The following is a 15,525-nucleotide window of genomic DNA, read 5'->3' on the forward strand; positions in this document are numbered from 1 at the left end:
TATTTAATGAATTTTTATTTAATTCATCCCAGAGGTATCAAGTCAAAAGTTCTGACAACACATTCATTTTGTTGTTTCACTCATGTCTGACTCTTCATGACCCCATTTGGGGTTGTCTTCGCAAAGATACTGAAGTGGTTTGCCATTTCCTTCTCCAGCTCATTTTACAGATGAGGAAACTGAGGCAAACGGGGTAAGTGACTTGCCCAGGGTCACACAGCTAGTTTAGTGTCTGAGGCAGAATTTGAACTCAGGTCTTCCTGACTCGAGGCCCAGCAATCTATCTACTGTGCCACCTAGCCACCCTCATATATTCATTAATAAATGCCAAAATGCAATAAATATCCAAGTGTGATATTTCAATTCATTTCTAAATCTCAACATTCCTTCACATTTGAGAAGAGCCTATATAATAGCTTTATACAGAAACCAAATCATTCTAACAGTTGATTCTACTTGATCTTTGAAGAGTTTTCCCTTCTTGAAATTCTCTACTTGTTTTCTGTGATAATAATCTATTTATCTCTTTTGTTTTTCTCTATTTCCTTTATCTCTGGTTCTTCTTCCTTCTCTCATCCCCTTACTAAGAGTAATTTTTAAAGTTCGGTCATCTGTCTTCAGCTCTTTACATTCTCTCCCTTGGAGAGTTCACTACCTCTTATGACTTCAGCTAGTACCTCCATGCTTATGATACCTAAATACAGATGTTCAAGATTAGTCTTTGACCAATGTCCCTTCTTTCTAGCTACCTGCAAGATAGCTACCAATCAAGAATGAACTCATGTTACATCCTCAGTAAGTTCCCATTCCTAACTTCCTGTTTCTACAAATATCACTATTCTTTTCTGTACCACCCACACGTTTGAAATCTTAGACTTATCTTACTCTACATAACCAGAGGTTATATATAATTAGATATAATTAGATATAGAATCAGTTACCAGGCCCTGAAAACTCATATCTATTAGCTTTCCCCTGACCTCTTTATTTTCATAGTTCTAATACTAGTCCAGTCAAGACCCTTCTCATTCATTCCTGTACTACTGATATGTAATCCTAATTTATTTTCCTGCTCCTACTTTCTCCCTCTTCAAACCATACTATCAGACTAATCTTTCTATAACATTTCTTTTGCCTCATTTCTCCCTGGCATAAGAATCTATCATTATTCCTTATATCCTACTGGATTAAAACTAAATTAAGTTCTCTAAATTCAACACCTTTTATAATCTGTCTCCCATTTACCTAGTCAACATAATTTCTCATTATTATCCAATGTGAACTATTTTTATACCCCCATATGGCTCCCAACTCTACCACCAACAGCCTGAAATATTTCTCATCACTATCCAAAATTTTAACCATTTTTGGAGGCTCACTTACTCCATGGCCCTTCCCTGAATACCCTTGGCTTTCTTTGTATTGTTACAGTAATTATAATCTATATTATCAGATTCTATGTGATACCCTAACTTATCCATTTTTCTACCTGTTTCCTATGTAAAAGCAAATAAATTCTACTTAATAACACTGATATCATCCTTAAACCTATGATACTATCATAACAGAGCCAAGGCTATGAGGATATTTTAGCCTTATAAGTTACTCAAAAATCAGAACATATTCTTAAATTAATCCACCTAGTTCAATATGACATTAGTCAGCAGATATAAGTCAAAGTGGTAGACACAAAAAAATGGAGACCAAACGAAAGTAGAAGTTACTTGACAATGTGCTTTTAATACAGATTTTAAAGATATCACCATGTTGACATTTTAATTAAAATCATCATCTATTTGGCTGTTATTTTAAAAAAAAGCTCTTAAAGTTTATTTTCAAATCATCATTTAAAATGTTGCTGGTCAAAAAATTAACCACACTACCTTCAGCTCATGTTTTTGCTTTAGCTGCTGAATCTCTACTGCTCCCACAGTGTTTGCCATCAGATCTTTCATCTTTTTTTCATAGTGCTCCTTTAAACGGGTTAGGTCATGAGATAGCTACAGTGCATAAAGAGATACAATCTTTTCAAAAAAAAAAAAGGCTGTAGTACTTTTTGACAAGCGTAAATGGAAAGTACTTCAGTAGTGTCACACATGCAATTTTGTCTGACAAATGATGCACATATATGAGAACCTGGTTTGGCAAGGATGTTCAAGCAGCGGCATGTCTTGAGTCTTTTGGTAAGCACAAGTACAATCAGGTCAAGCATGCCATATGCTCTATTTAGCACCAGTGATTTTGGAAAATTAAAACCCAAAGCTGAGAGACCACAACTACTTTAGGTGAGCCAGACTGGAGACTTCTTGGTGTCCTGATATTAATAATGAAATGGAAAAAAATAAAGAATTTTTTAGTTTAAAAATCATTCTTTAACACTGCAATAGTATTTTAAATAAAACTATTGGTGTGTTTTCAATAAAATGGCATTCTTTTGAGTCAGTCCTGCAGAATAAGATGCAGGCAATATGGTAGACAATTTTAACATCCACTTTGCAAGAGCAGGGAGAAATCATGACTTGAACAGTCTCCAAGCTGACATGAGTTGATCTCAACATTATGGGTTTAGTTCTCTAACCAAATATCAAAATCTATTAACTATCAGCTAAAAAATAGTTGAGCATAAATAACTCAAAAACACAGACAAAAATAACACAGCTCCTTCAGGGCTAGCTTTTCTCATGCTTAGTTCCAGACAGTGCTATTTTGGGCAAAATAAAAAAAAAATGGAGCCTTTTTTTTGAGTTGAAGTTAAAAAAAGATATAGCTTTTGTTATGTTTTAAACATTCCTTTGCGGGCTAAATCTTAACTTTTAAGTCCATCCTCTGAAAGCGTGGTATCAGGTATGGGATTGAATAAATTAGTACTTTCCTTAATAGGAATCATAGAGAGAAAGGCTCATCTATTCAACTTCAACTCAAGGTTGACATATTTATTTGTAGTTACCAGATAGGTAGGTAAACAAAGGCCTCTTTAAAGTAAGGGCCAACGTTTAGACCTCCTTTCACTAAAATGTTAGTGACGTTTCTGACCCCGTGTATAAAAAAGGCCACCACTGAGAAGGACCCCAATGAGATGTGGGCTAAATTGTTGACCATAGGACTTAATGGTTACAAAATACATTTACATATATTATACACCCTAAAAATACTCCCTTGAAATAAGTAACACAAGTATAAAATTATCTTTGTATGTGTGTGTATATGTATGTGTATGGGTGAAGAAGGCGGGGTTATAGTGAAAAGAACACTGATTCAGAAGATGTAGGTTTAAATCTCCTGACTCAAGCTTACTACCTGTGTGACCTTGGGCAGGTCACTTAACCTCACTGGGATCAGTGTCTTCATCTGTAAGATCAGGGGGTTGAACTAGATGGCCTCTGAGTTCTCTTTCAGCTCTAGATCTGTAAAATGTAAGATCTACACCTGCAATTTCATTGGTTTTATGAACTCCCTGTGAGAAAACTTCTACCACCAATAAATACTTTTGCAAATTAATGCCTTAGAGAATTGCCTAGGGTCACTCAGTTGTCATAGCCTTTGAGAACCCAGGAACACCTTTACTCTACCCAGTGGGACTTGAGTGGATCAGTGAACAGAGAATCTAAAAGGGGGTGACCTTATCAATACCAGTCTCAAAACCAAAGGTCTCAAACTCAAATCTCTTGTTTAAGTTACTAGCACTTTTTAATTTTTATTTCTGTTATCTAATTCTTTGCTTCCCTTCCCAAAGGCTTATTAACTCAATTTCATAGTCAGGGAAAGAAGGACAAAGTAAATTAAACATACCTATTAGCTATAAGTTTGAGATCCTGTTCTAACCAGCTAAACTAATTGATTCAGGCATTCAAATAATAAATCTGTGTGATTGAGACTATTTGTAAACAGACTGTAAGTCTCTGTATTTATTACCACATCCTACCGGAACTTAAGGATGCCACAACCTCTGAATTAGTTTTAATACAAAATTCAAAACCCAAGACATTAAAGTCACCTGTTTTATTAGAAATTTCATTTTGATAAAAGAGAGTTGATCTCAGATCTGAGTTGAAGGGGATGGCCAGTGATATCCTTGCCAATTCTCAAATTTTGTGATTCTGTAATGCTTTTCAGTAGTAGCTAAATTTTACATCACCTAAGAAACTAATTTCCTAGAGCTTGTACTTGATTACCCTGAAGGGAAACCAAATTTGTCACTATAAATTGAACTGGTGCTATTTGTTTTTAATGAGTTCCACTGAGACGTTTACAGAAACCTGAATTGGAAAGCACAGATAAGTTATGTTTTGAGGGTTTATGGCAATTGCGTCTCATGGTGTCAATGTGGTAATTTCTGACCACATTAATGGTCAGACCTTTAATCACATAGGTCAGATTCAGTAAGCCTGACCAATATAATCAACCTATCTGTTCAGTGATCCAATTCACTTTGGGGATGACATGAATAGATGAAGCCAGTCTCATACATGGACACACATTACCATACAAATTCAGTGGCATTAATATGGGTATTTAACACCACTCCATTCAAATACAGCTGATTAAAACAAAGGCACAGAAAAGGCATACAGGTCACTAATAAGTACTGAAAACTTCAGCTCAAAAAAAAAATATGATGCAGTAACTGAAGCCAAGGACAGATTTTAAAGGAGGTATGTTTTTTTCTACTTTCCTCAAACTTCAGAGTCCCTCCTGAGACCCCTAAATTCAATAGCACTTATCAAAGAACATTATCTAGAAGATATGACATTCACAGAAAACAAAGTAGAATTTTGGTCTTCTAACCATTATGCATTTTACTCTCTATTCTCTCTTCCTTCTTATGGTAAAAATGTTTGGAGTCCAAAACATTATTTTAAAAAATATATAGTTGGGCTTGCTTCAAACAAAGCTGGCACATGAAAACACAGCTTTTTAAAGACAGACAGATTTAGGAAATGCTTCACTAAGAGACTCATCATAGGATGTCTTTAAATAGTAATATACTTTATTACATTTAAAATGGACGTTTTATGAAAATTAAATAGCATCTTTCACAAATTAATATACTATGTAAAGTACACTCTTCTCCTTTGAGCACTACATTTCATGAATTCACCATCTTAACCATATTTCAACTCCCATTTAAAAATTTTATTTAAACTTTTTCAGAATTAAAATATATATTTTAAAATAAATTTTTAAAAAGCAGGAGACCATCCTATGCGAATGAATAAAGTATTTTGGTTACATACTTGTTTTTTGTGGTTGCCTCGCAAAAAGGAGCTGGGAATCCCATTTTTGCACTCTGAATCACTTTGCTCTTCATAGCTTTCAAATTCACTTGAACTCCACCCATAATCCAAAGAGCTGTTTCCACCTTCATCCCCATTCTCAACATCATCATAAATCATTTCCTCTGCATGCATTAATACCAAAATGGAATGAAAATGAAAATGCAGAATGTCATTTGGATTTACATTTAAACATGAGCTTCAACTAGTTATAATTTTCTACAATATGGTTTGGAATATTTCATACATCATTATAGAAAGTGAGATGCTGACTGTGGAGGAGTCCTTCCAAAGAACAAAATTGGAAATGCTTTCATTCTTATTATTCAGAGAAACTTTAAATTAGCTGAAAGCTTCCACCCTTGGCTTTCAATTCGACACTGAGAATTTTTTGTTTAACAAGACTCATGATTTCATTGGCATAAGGACTTCTCAACACGGGAATTCAGTCTACCAGTGCAGATCAGTACCCGCTCTGCAGCTTAGCAGTTGTCTGGTGGCATTGAGTAGTTAGGAGATTTCCCCAGAGTCATATAGCCAATATTTATCAAAGGTGTTGAACTCTGGTCTTCCTAATTCTCAGATTGTCCTTCTATCCCAGTGGTTCCCAAGGTTTTTTTTTTTTTTTAATCCTGTGAACACCTTTCAACAACAACCACAAAAAAGTATGTTGTGAATCCCTAGAAAAACTGAATACACTACTCATAATATTATTTACAGTTATTTACTGCTTAAGATGATGTTAAAGAATTTTTAGAATGAACCCCTTGGACAATCATCACAAACCCCCAAGGGATCATAAATCACTAAGTGGGAACCACTGCTCTAGCCTATAAAGCGGCATGTTGGTTTGGTGCAAAAACACTGGGCTTGGAGTCAGAAGACTTGGAATAGAGTCCCAGCTCTCCTCCTCATTTGAATGTATGACCACGGGCAACTGAACCTTTCAGAACCTCAGTTCTCTCATTATTTTTTTTCTCAAATAGAGCTTTTCTGTGTTCTCACTGCATTGTTTCTGAATTTCTCACTTGAACCAGTTTGAACATTTACAAATTTTGTGCTAATAGACTCTGATGTAAATTTTCTTCCTAAATGCGTAATTCACACTATTTCATTATAGAAGTTGGTAAATAGTCCCTGAACACTACAGAGGGTAAAATCCAGGGGTCCATATGTGTGCACTTCTGCTTCCTAAGTCTACGAACAGCACTACAATTTTATCCTATAAAAATAGTCTACGCCCATAGTGGACATCTTGATTTCTACATGGGCTGGCCTCTATATTTAAATATCTGATTTCTTTAGTGGTAGTGCTATATACATGTCAGCTAATAGCATTATACTTGCAAGGACACTTTGGGCTTTTAAAAGATTTCATGTACATTCTCTCTTCAAAGCAGGTAAGCAGGACAAGAATCATTCTCTTCATTTTACAGATGAAGAAACTGAGGTTCAGAGAAGTTCCATGATCATACAGCTAGAAAGGGGGCAGAGATAAGAGTCAAACTCAGGTTATCTGGTTCTAATGCCAGTGCTCTATTTCCCCAATCTCAGAACGTTAAAAAAATGCAGACTAAAATTATACTCAATTGTTACACAGCAGATAGCATGTAGTAGACTCAGAGACTCTCGTCTTTGGCAAATATTCCATATCATTTATCTTCCTAAAGAATTTGCTTCTAGAAGAGGCCCCTGTTGAAAGCCCCAGAATATCAGCATGGCTCTGGTTTCAATTATTTATCAAATGCATGGTTAGAAATGTCTATTTTGGGTAAGATCTTCCTCTAGGAATGAGTTTCAATTGAAAAATTATGCAGAATAATTAGAAAGATGGCACTCCTATAGTGTGAAAACTTGCCAGCATTTCCCTAATTAAGTCTATCTTTTGGGTTATTTCAATTAAACCTGTTGTAAAGAATATTCTCACAAGCCACTAAAAATAGACACAACCAAAATAGCACTAAAGATTAGATTCTCATGTAGAAAAAGCACACAAAAAGAAAGATTTGAATGCATTTGGAATTTTTGCATTTAAAAATTGAAACTTTTTTCAAGTCAAATTAAACATGGCATATAATCATAACTCCTTGAAACATCAGCTTCTTCATACATTCACATTAATTCTTCTAAAAGCACAATGTACATCTTAAACTTCCATTCAAATATCCTGAAAAAAGAATGAATTTTTAAAAGATGCCTGAAAAAAAAAAGACATGAGCTGTTTCATTTTAGCACAACTCTTCAATATCTTCTGAAATAAAACTACCATTGCATTTTCCTTACTGGCATTTAGGTGGATCATAGTATTTACAATTGGAAAAGAATTAGTGAACATCTAGTTCAACCTCCTCATTAACAGATGAGGAAACTGAGGCCCATAGAGAAAAAGTGACTTGTCCAAGGTCACTTAGGCAGCCTGATGCAGTAGCGAGGATGATGAATTTGGAGTCAGAGGGCCTGGATTCTAATCCTGACTCTGTCATGTGCTACCTTTTCAACCTCAATTACTTAATCTCTGAGACTTAGTTTCTTGTCGTTAAGAAGAAGGGAGTGAATAAAACTACCTCTTAGTTTTCTCACCAAGCTAAATATATAATCCTATAATACTGGAAATGGCAGAGCTGGATTCTCAGACCATGTCTACACAACATCAAACCAGCAAATTGATAGACTCAAGCAATCATTTCGGTCACAAAACATTGTCAATTTAGTGACTAAAATGACTCCCTGTTTGCCTGGTTGATTCCATCAAAATAGTCATCCAGGTAGCTCAATGTTGATATATTTTGAATCCAGGACTTGATGACTCAATTAGGATCAAAGAAGACTTAGAGGCAGACACAACTTTAGAAATTAGCCTGTTCAACCCCCTCACTTTACAGTGAAGGGAAACTAGGCCCAAACATTAAGTAGCTTTTCCAGAGAGATACAGGCAAGTAGGAGAGGACTTGAACCCAGGTCTTTTGACTCCAAATCTGGTGCATTTCTCATATTACTTCAGCCTTCACTAAATTCCCTCTTTTTGAGTACTTATGGTACTCTATACAACACTGGCTTATATTCTCTAATGTCCAGTTTGTTATTTTTTTCCAGTATATGGGGGTATATCCCCAACCAGGATCATACAATCCTAGGTTTAGCTCTGGAAGGTCTATTCCAAGTCCGTCATTTAATGGATGAGGAAACTGAGACCCAGAGGACCCAAAGAGATTAAGTGACTTTGCCTAAGGTCTCACAGATGGTGTCAAACACAAGATTTGAACTAAGGTCTTACACCTCCAGAACTTGTGATCATCCTACTGCACAATAGAATTGTAGGGTCATTGAGAATATGGACCTGCATTACATTTCTTCTATATTCTTCCATGGACCTAGCACAGCAGTAAATCTGCAATAATCATTCAATTAATAATTACTGACTAAGCAGTTGAAAATACGCAAGACTTCTTATAAAATTGTTTTTGTTTTCCATATTTCTACTTCTTAAAGTTTTTTCCCCCACTCACTTTGTGAAGAACGAGAGCATTGACTCCTTTCAACAATGCTGTTTCATCTACCAAAAAAATTAACTTGGCTTTAAGGAGTACAGTCACAGTAACCAGATTGTGTGCTCCTTCAGAGCAGGGACCCTCCTTTGCCTTTCTTTGTATCCCTAGTACTTAGCCCAGTCCTTAATACATAATAGGTACTTAATGCTTGTTGACTTTTTCTTCCATGTTTCTTAAAACTCTGGTTTTGTTCTCCACAATTTTTCAAGCTCTTTCAAGGGCTACAAGATTGCTGGTATCTTTATGCAATATCAAATCCTAAGGGAATGATTTGGGTCCTCTATTGGGCCTGGATCCAAAGGGCTTCTTCTCTCACTGCCAGGAAAAACATCTCAAGTCTGCCACTAGCATCTGTTTTTCCCAGCAAGTCCACTGATTGGCAGGTTCCTCTCTTAGTTTGACAGGAACCAAGCTGTGTGTCATCAGAGCACAATAATTTTGGAATCTGGCCCTGGGCAATTTCCTTCCCAGTTGAGGTCATTCATCTGGTCAGAGACCCCTTAATACCCTCACCTAGTGGCTATGGATTGAAAGATCTCACACATAGTCCATTGTTATTCTCTAAGAGATTAGATTTTGCCCAAGGCAACTTTTAGAACATTCTCCCTCATAAACACATTGGATACTGCAGCAAGTAAGCCCAGTAGACTTGAAGTCAGAGAGCTATGTTTGGTCAGTCTTGCCTACTGAGACTTAGAAAATTATATTCAATGGTATCTGCAAATTCTAGAGAGTCCTAAATAAAATTTAGAAGTGAGAATGGCCTTAAAGACCATCAAGTATGACTCCCTCATTTTGCAGTTGAGAAAATTGAATTCTGGGAAGGATGATAATAATAACAACATCGACAATTCACATCCACATGGCATTTTAATGAGTGCAAAGCATTTTACATGTTCTATCTCTCATTTAGCTGTCAGAATATATGATTCCCATTCAAATGAGGAAGCCAAGGCTCAGAGAGGTGAAGTGATTTACCCTGTCATGTAAGTGGTAAATGTTTGAGGCAAGACTGATACTCAGTGTTTCTTACTTCAAGAACAGGGTTCTAGCTACTGCACCATACTGCCTTGCCCATGGTGACAAAGATAGTAAGTAACAGAATGAAAATTCAATAAAAAGAAGGAAGGAAGGAGAGAAAGAAAAGACAAAAAACTATAAATTCTGATAAGCCATCACGAAATACAAACATTTATAGATCAGATATTCAAAGTAATCAATTATACATATATATATATATATAGGGATAAAAAGATGTTAGGATGTATATCCCACATCTAATTTGCACTCAAGTCAAACCTGGTTCTGAGTCTGAGTTTTCTCTTGGAACATCATCATAAATCACTTCTTCTGGGTCTAAAACAATAAAAGAAATATGTTTAAAACCTAGGCAAGAACAGTTCAGTGCTATTTACATTTTACACAGCCAAAATTAGTTTTCTAAAACTAATACTAAAGCCTTTTCAAAAGTTAAGTCTAGAAGGTGATATATGAATGTACTGTGTATAAAAATCACCATGCTGGTAGTATGATATTTTGATGGACACATGGCCACCCACAACATTAGGTAAAATAATTGTAACTGGATTTTGCTTCACTCTTTGACAAAAATGTTATCTCTCTCCCAAATACTTAGTCCCTGGATAAAATACATGCTGCCATCTAATTTTAAAACATCAAAAGCATTATCATAACATCACAGATTGAAAACTAACAGGGACCATCACATGACCTTAGAGGCCATCTATTCAAATCCCCTCATTTTATAGATGAAGAAACTGAGCCCCAACAAATGACTTATTCAAGGTCACCCTGCAAAAATCACAAGAGGAAAAAATCTGAACTCATATCCTCTGATTCCAAATCAGAATATTTTCCCCTAGAAGGAATTTGCAGCCAACTCAGTGGTGTTTCTGGAGGGAATATCATTTTTTTATAATTGTAATGTTTGAGGGCTGATGAAGAGTATCAAAAGAGGTGAGTGAGGTTTTGGAAAGGAAAGCCAAGTCCAAGAATGCCAGCTTTAAGGTGAAAATCAACCAAAGCCAATTAAGTGCTGGAAGTTCTACTAAACAAGTCCCAACCAGGTTATAACAGTGCTTATATCCACCAGGGAATTGTGTAGAAAAATAGGCAAAAAATTTTAAATATATCTAACAATTACTCCTCTTTGTATTAAAAAATCATTTTCTTAACTATAATCCTGCTTTAAAATATCTGCATAATAAAATAATTGACTTAAGTAGATTATAACATATCCTCCAGATTAGAGCATAATGCTACTTTATAATATTAAATCTATCTTTATATACTGTATAAAATTCTCAAGATAACTAAGACTCTATTGTATAATGCACTCAGTCGGTTCTCCAAGCCTTAGCTAGAAGACCTCTACTAAAGAGGAACCAAATACTTCCTAGGGCAACCAACCTCATTCCCCTTCTAGAGAGTTCTGATTATTAGAAAGAATGTCCTCAAGTCTAGCCGTATCTTACCTCTTTGCAAGTAACTTTCCTCAGGTCTGCCCTCTGGCACCAACAACAAGACTTCTAGAAGGCAGCCTTTCAAATACCTGAAGATAGCTATCACATTCCCCTGTCACATCCCACCTCAAGATTTTTCTCCATACTAAAATCTTTAGTTATTTCAACCGATGTTATTGTGTCGTGGTCTCAAGACTCTTAACATCCTGATTGTTTTAACTTTGGATTAATCTCACTTTGTCAGTGTCCTATCTGTTTTTTTTTAAAGCATAGATGTTTTTTTTTTCTCCCTTACTACTTCAACATTTAAATATTTAGTTTAAACTAAACTACATAGTATCTAACAGAGATTATGCCCTATCCCTTTCTTGCCATCATACTTTTCACATAAGAGAATATTTACTCTTGTTTAATAACATTTATGATCAAAACCTCTTTACTACTTTTGCTTCTGATGAGATTTATAGAATGTTTGAATTGGTAGGAATCTTGGAGATTCAAATTCCTCATTTTATAGATGAGAATGCTGAAGTCTAGGTTAGGGAAGTGACACGTTCTGGGTCACATGACTAGCTGGTTGCAGAATGAGGACAAGAAAGTAGGGACCCTGACTACTAATACAGCATTCTTTCCATTGCACTGTATGACTACTGTTTGCTGCTGTTGAAGTAATGCCAGTTTACTGTTTGTACTAAAATGCAACCCCTCTAATTAGCTGTCATCTGGATAGGAGGAATGACTACAGGAAAAAAATTCAGATTAATTTAGCTTTGGAATTGAACTGCTTTGGAATAGCATGTCCATAATTTTATGGTAAATTAATGCTGATTTAATATCCCCTGAGCAGAATCATCCAATTAGGTTAGGTTTTTTGTTTTGACAGTGTCATAATTAAAACCCAGAATGAAACATCCCAGCAGACAATTTAATAATTATGGATAACTAAGATAGCTCTACCTTGTAAGTCAATCACACAAGCCAATTACACAGAAATTAGTGAGCCAGCAAATAACAAAAGGGGTAATTAGGGAACCAATTTTCGTTTTTCTACTAAGAAAAAAAAACCCACAACCCTTAAAATTAACCTAGCTAAAAATATTCAGTCTTACAAAACTACACACGGGCTAGAAGATCACATATGCTGTCTGCCACATGGGCCAACCTTTTCCAGGAAAAAAAAAAAAAGAATAAATTTCCATGAAAGGGAATTGGTTCAAAGGCAAATAAAGAGGCAGAATGCCTGTGAATATTCCAAGAGATCTACTGATGACTGTAGGCTGGAAATCAGAGCATTACAACCCCATATTCTTTAAAGTTGGTTACAGGTACAAGATTTCCAGCAGCAATCAAAAGTCAGAAGGAGCTGTGTTCCTGGCATGCCCATTGACTGAAGCACCTTCACCTGTGGAGGTAATTCTGTACTGAACAAACTACTAGCTTCCAGACGTAGGGCTACTAAAAAAGGTTTCTTCTCTTCAGCCTGCTTGTTATATATGCTTCATTTTTAGTAAATGGATGAATTTTTTCTGTCTTTTAGCAATTTTGTCAGTAAACTTTTCATTCAACAGTTTCTCCTTTGGAGTTGTTTTTTATTACACTCACTTTCCATCCATGCTGTATTGGCAGGATCTGCAACCCACTTGGCTAGAGGACTGTCTTCTTTATTAACCTGGTCTTCACTTGAAAATAGATGACAAAAAAGAGTATTAATATTCATTAACATCACCCAGTGATGAAGACCCTTCATCTCATATTTCACCACATGGCTAAGTCTTTATTTTACACTATAATAGGCCAAGAAATAAGGGCAATCATAAACTTGTTTTTTAAAAAGAACTTTAAAATTTACATTGAATTTTCTTAAAATAGTCCTGAGAGGCAGGTGACATCAATATCATTACCTCTATTTAACAGAAGAGAAAATTTTAAGTCTATAAAGCAGTAATAGGACTGAATTTCACAGTGGTGGTGTTGGAAGCTTGAACCCATGACTTTCCAGTCAGTTCTCTCTCAACCAAGTGGCCTTTGGGCACTTTTGGGCAAACAAGCCCAAATTATAATTTTTGCTAACAACTTCAGTGTTGTGAGGTGGAAAGAGCACTGGATTTGTGCCACAGGCCTTAAATTTAAATACTGATCCAAACACTTGCTACTTGTTTGACCTTGGGTCACTTAAAGTCCCTCAGCCTCAATTTTCTCATTTGTAAAATGAGGGGGATGGCTTATATGTCCTCTGAAATCTCTTCCAGGTTGAAATCTATGATCTTATGATCTACTCCATCTACTTTCCATTCATTAATAAAGTCAAGTGTTTATTGAGTGCCTATTGTGGGCACAGCACAAAATAAGGAATTGTAGAACCATCAAAGAAATAATAGACGCAATCCTTGACATTCCAGGAGCTGAAAATCTCATTGGAGAGACACAGCATACAAACATGAACCAAGTGATGTGATTGACTTGAAATTAGGAAGACCTAAGTTTGAATCTTGCCTAAGACACTTTCTAGTTGTGTGAACCTGGGCAGATCATCAAACTTCTCTCAGACTCAGTTTCCTTATGTAATACAGAACATTATTTTGCCATTTAGGTAGTAGGGCCCTTTAAGCCATGGAAAGCAAAAGTTGGTGCTTAATCTTGCCCCAGACCTCTTTCCTCCTAAATCTAAACAATAGTGAAATGTACTCTTGCATAGCTCAGCATAGCCCGTACCTCCAATGCAAACGGATAAGAAAGCTTGCAATATAATTGCTTTAGATAATTATGTTTATACCAGAGACCAGGACACCTGGTCTGGTTTGTGTGATCTCTGATCCATAATAATGGGGTGCTTGGGTGCTTGTGCTTGTACTTGTACTTGTGCCCCAATTTCTCCCTAGTCTCAGAAACACTGTCTCTAACAACCATTCCCCAGCCCAAGGACACTATGCCTAGCAGTTATTCATGCATGGGCCTCAGCATGACCCTTATCTCTCTCCCTGGTACAGCTACACAGAGCTGGGCTGCTCAGGCCCCAGCCCTCAGATCATGTCTCTGGAAGCCTCCCAATTCCTCAGTAAGTTCCTGTGTTGTGAGAAAGCTTTCCCTTGTTGCAGAGCATTCTCTCATCAAGACAGAGGGAGAGGGGTGTCCTTGACCAGCCCAAGGACTCTTCCTCTTGCCAGACTTCAAAGATCCATCCCCCTCCCTGTCCTGTATACTCCCTGTACTTTCCCATCCATAGCCCCCAAAGACACCTGCATCTTTGGATTACCTCATCAGTGTTCCTCGCATTTCTTTCCCATGCTCTTTTCTATATAAACCCTAGCTCGACCCCTGATGGGGGCTGCTTGATTTGGATGCGCATACCCCTGGCAGCCGCGCGCTAATAAATCCACATCTTAAATTACATCTGAATCTCACTCGCTGATTTCTCGGTACAACACTTATCTGTAAAATGAAGGGTTTGGACTCAATGGCTTCTAATTTTCCTTCTAGCTCTAAATCTAATGTCCTATGATCCTCAGGTGCTATTATGTATAAGTGGCAAGAAGTAAGTTTTAAAAAACAAAGTGGCAAATGAGTTCAAGGAATGGAGAAAATCAGTGTGAGCTGGATTGGCAGGAGAAGGCCTTATAGAAGAACTGATTTGTGAAAGAAAAGTCTTTCTTTCACAGGGAGAGAGGGAGGAAGGAAAGGAGAAGGGCATTCTGGGTAGGGAGAGTCCCATGAGCAAAAACTTAAAAGGGGACTAAAATTACCAACACAGAAAAAAAATGCATTTGATATCTTCTCCTTTGTATTATTCCATCCCTGGGAAAGTTATAGATATCAGGGGGAAAGAGCTGAACAGGTCATGGACAGTTTTTAATAATTAAATCCATGAACCATCAAAGGTAAATTTTCCAAAGTAAAATGGTATGAGTGGTTGTAAAAATCCATGAAGACACAATCTCCACTCCTATGGAGTTTGAGTTCACAGATTTATAATCTCATTTCATTTTGCTTATCTATATATTCTACTTTATCTTCTAAATTTAAAAAAAGGCTGAGTTCAGATGCTACTTCAGATTCATTTTTTTTTTTGTTCAGTCATATTTTAGTCACGTCCAACTCTACATGACTCCATTTGGGGCTTTCTTGGCAAAGATACTGGAGTGGTTTGCCATTTCCTTCTCCAGCTCATTTTATAGATGAGGAACTAAGGCAAATAGGGTTAACTGATTTGCCCAGGGACACGCA

The 15,525-nt window shown here is 36.4% G+C and overlaps 1 protein-coding gene across 4 annotated transcripts in view; it reads right to left on the reverse strand.

Annotated features, from left to right (window-relative positions):
- ARHGEF10 (Rho guanine nucleotide exchange factor 10) overlaps positions 1–15,525 on the reverse strand; it is a 213,484-nt gene that overhangs the window by 125,992 nt on the left and 71,967 nt on the right. For 2 of the 4 annotated variants that reach the window (XM_020973005.2, XM_020973004.2), the window contains exons 6-9: positions 12,907–12,983; positions 10,121–10,177; positions 5,235–5,398; positions 1,884–2,000 (exon numbers count right to left, since the gene is read on the reverse strand). In XM_020973005.2, coding sequence (XP_020828664.1) covers positions 1,884–2,000; positions 5,235–5,398; positions 10,121–10,177; positions 12,907–12,983 — 415 coding nt within the window. The remainder of the gene's footprint in view (positions 1–1,883; positions 2,001–5,234; positions 5,399–10,120; positions 10,178–12,906; positions 12,984–15,525) is intronic. The other 2 variants (XM_078149742.1, XM_020973007.2) reach the window with 1 other exon arrangement.

The sequence above is a fragment of the Phascolarctos cinereus genome, unplaced genomic scaffold (assembly GCF_003287225.1).
Source record: "Phascolarctos cinereus isolate Bilbo 61053 unplaced genomic scaffold, phaCin_HiC Scaffold_2;HRSCAF=192, whole genome shotgun sequence".
NCBI lineage: Eukaryota > Metazoa > Chordata > Mammalia > Diprotodontia > Phascolarctidae > Phascolarctos > Phascolarctos cinereus.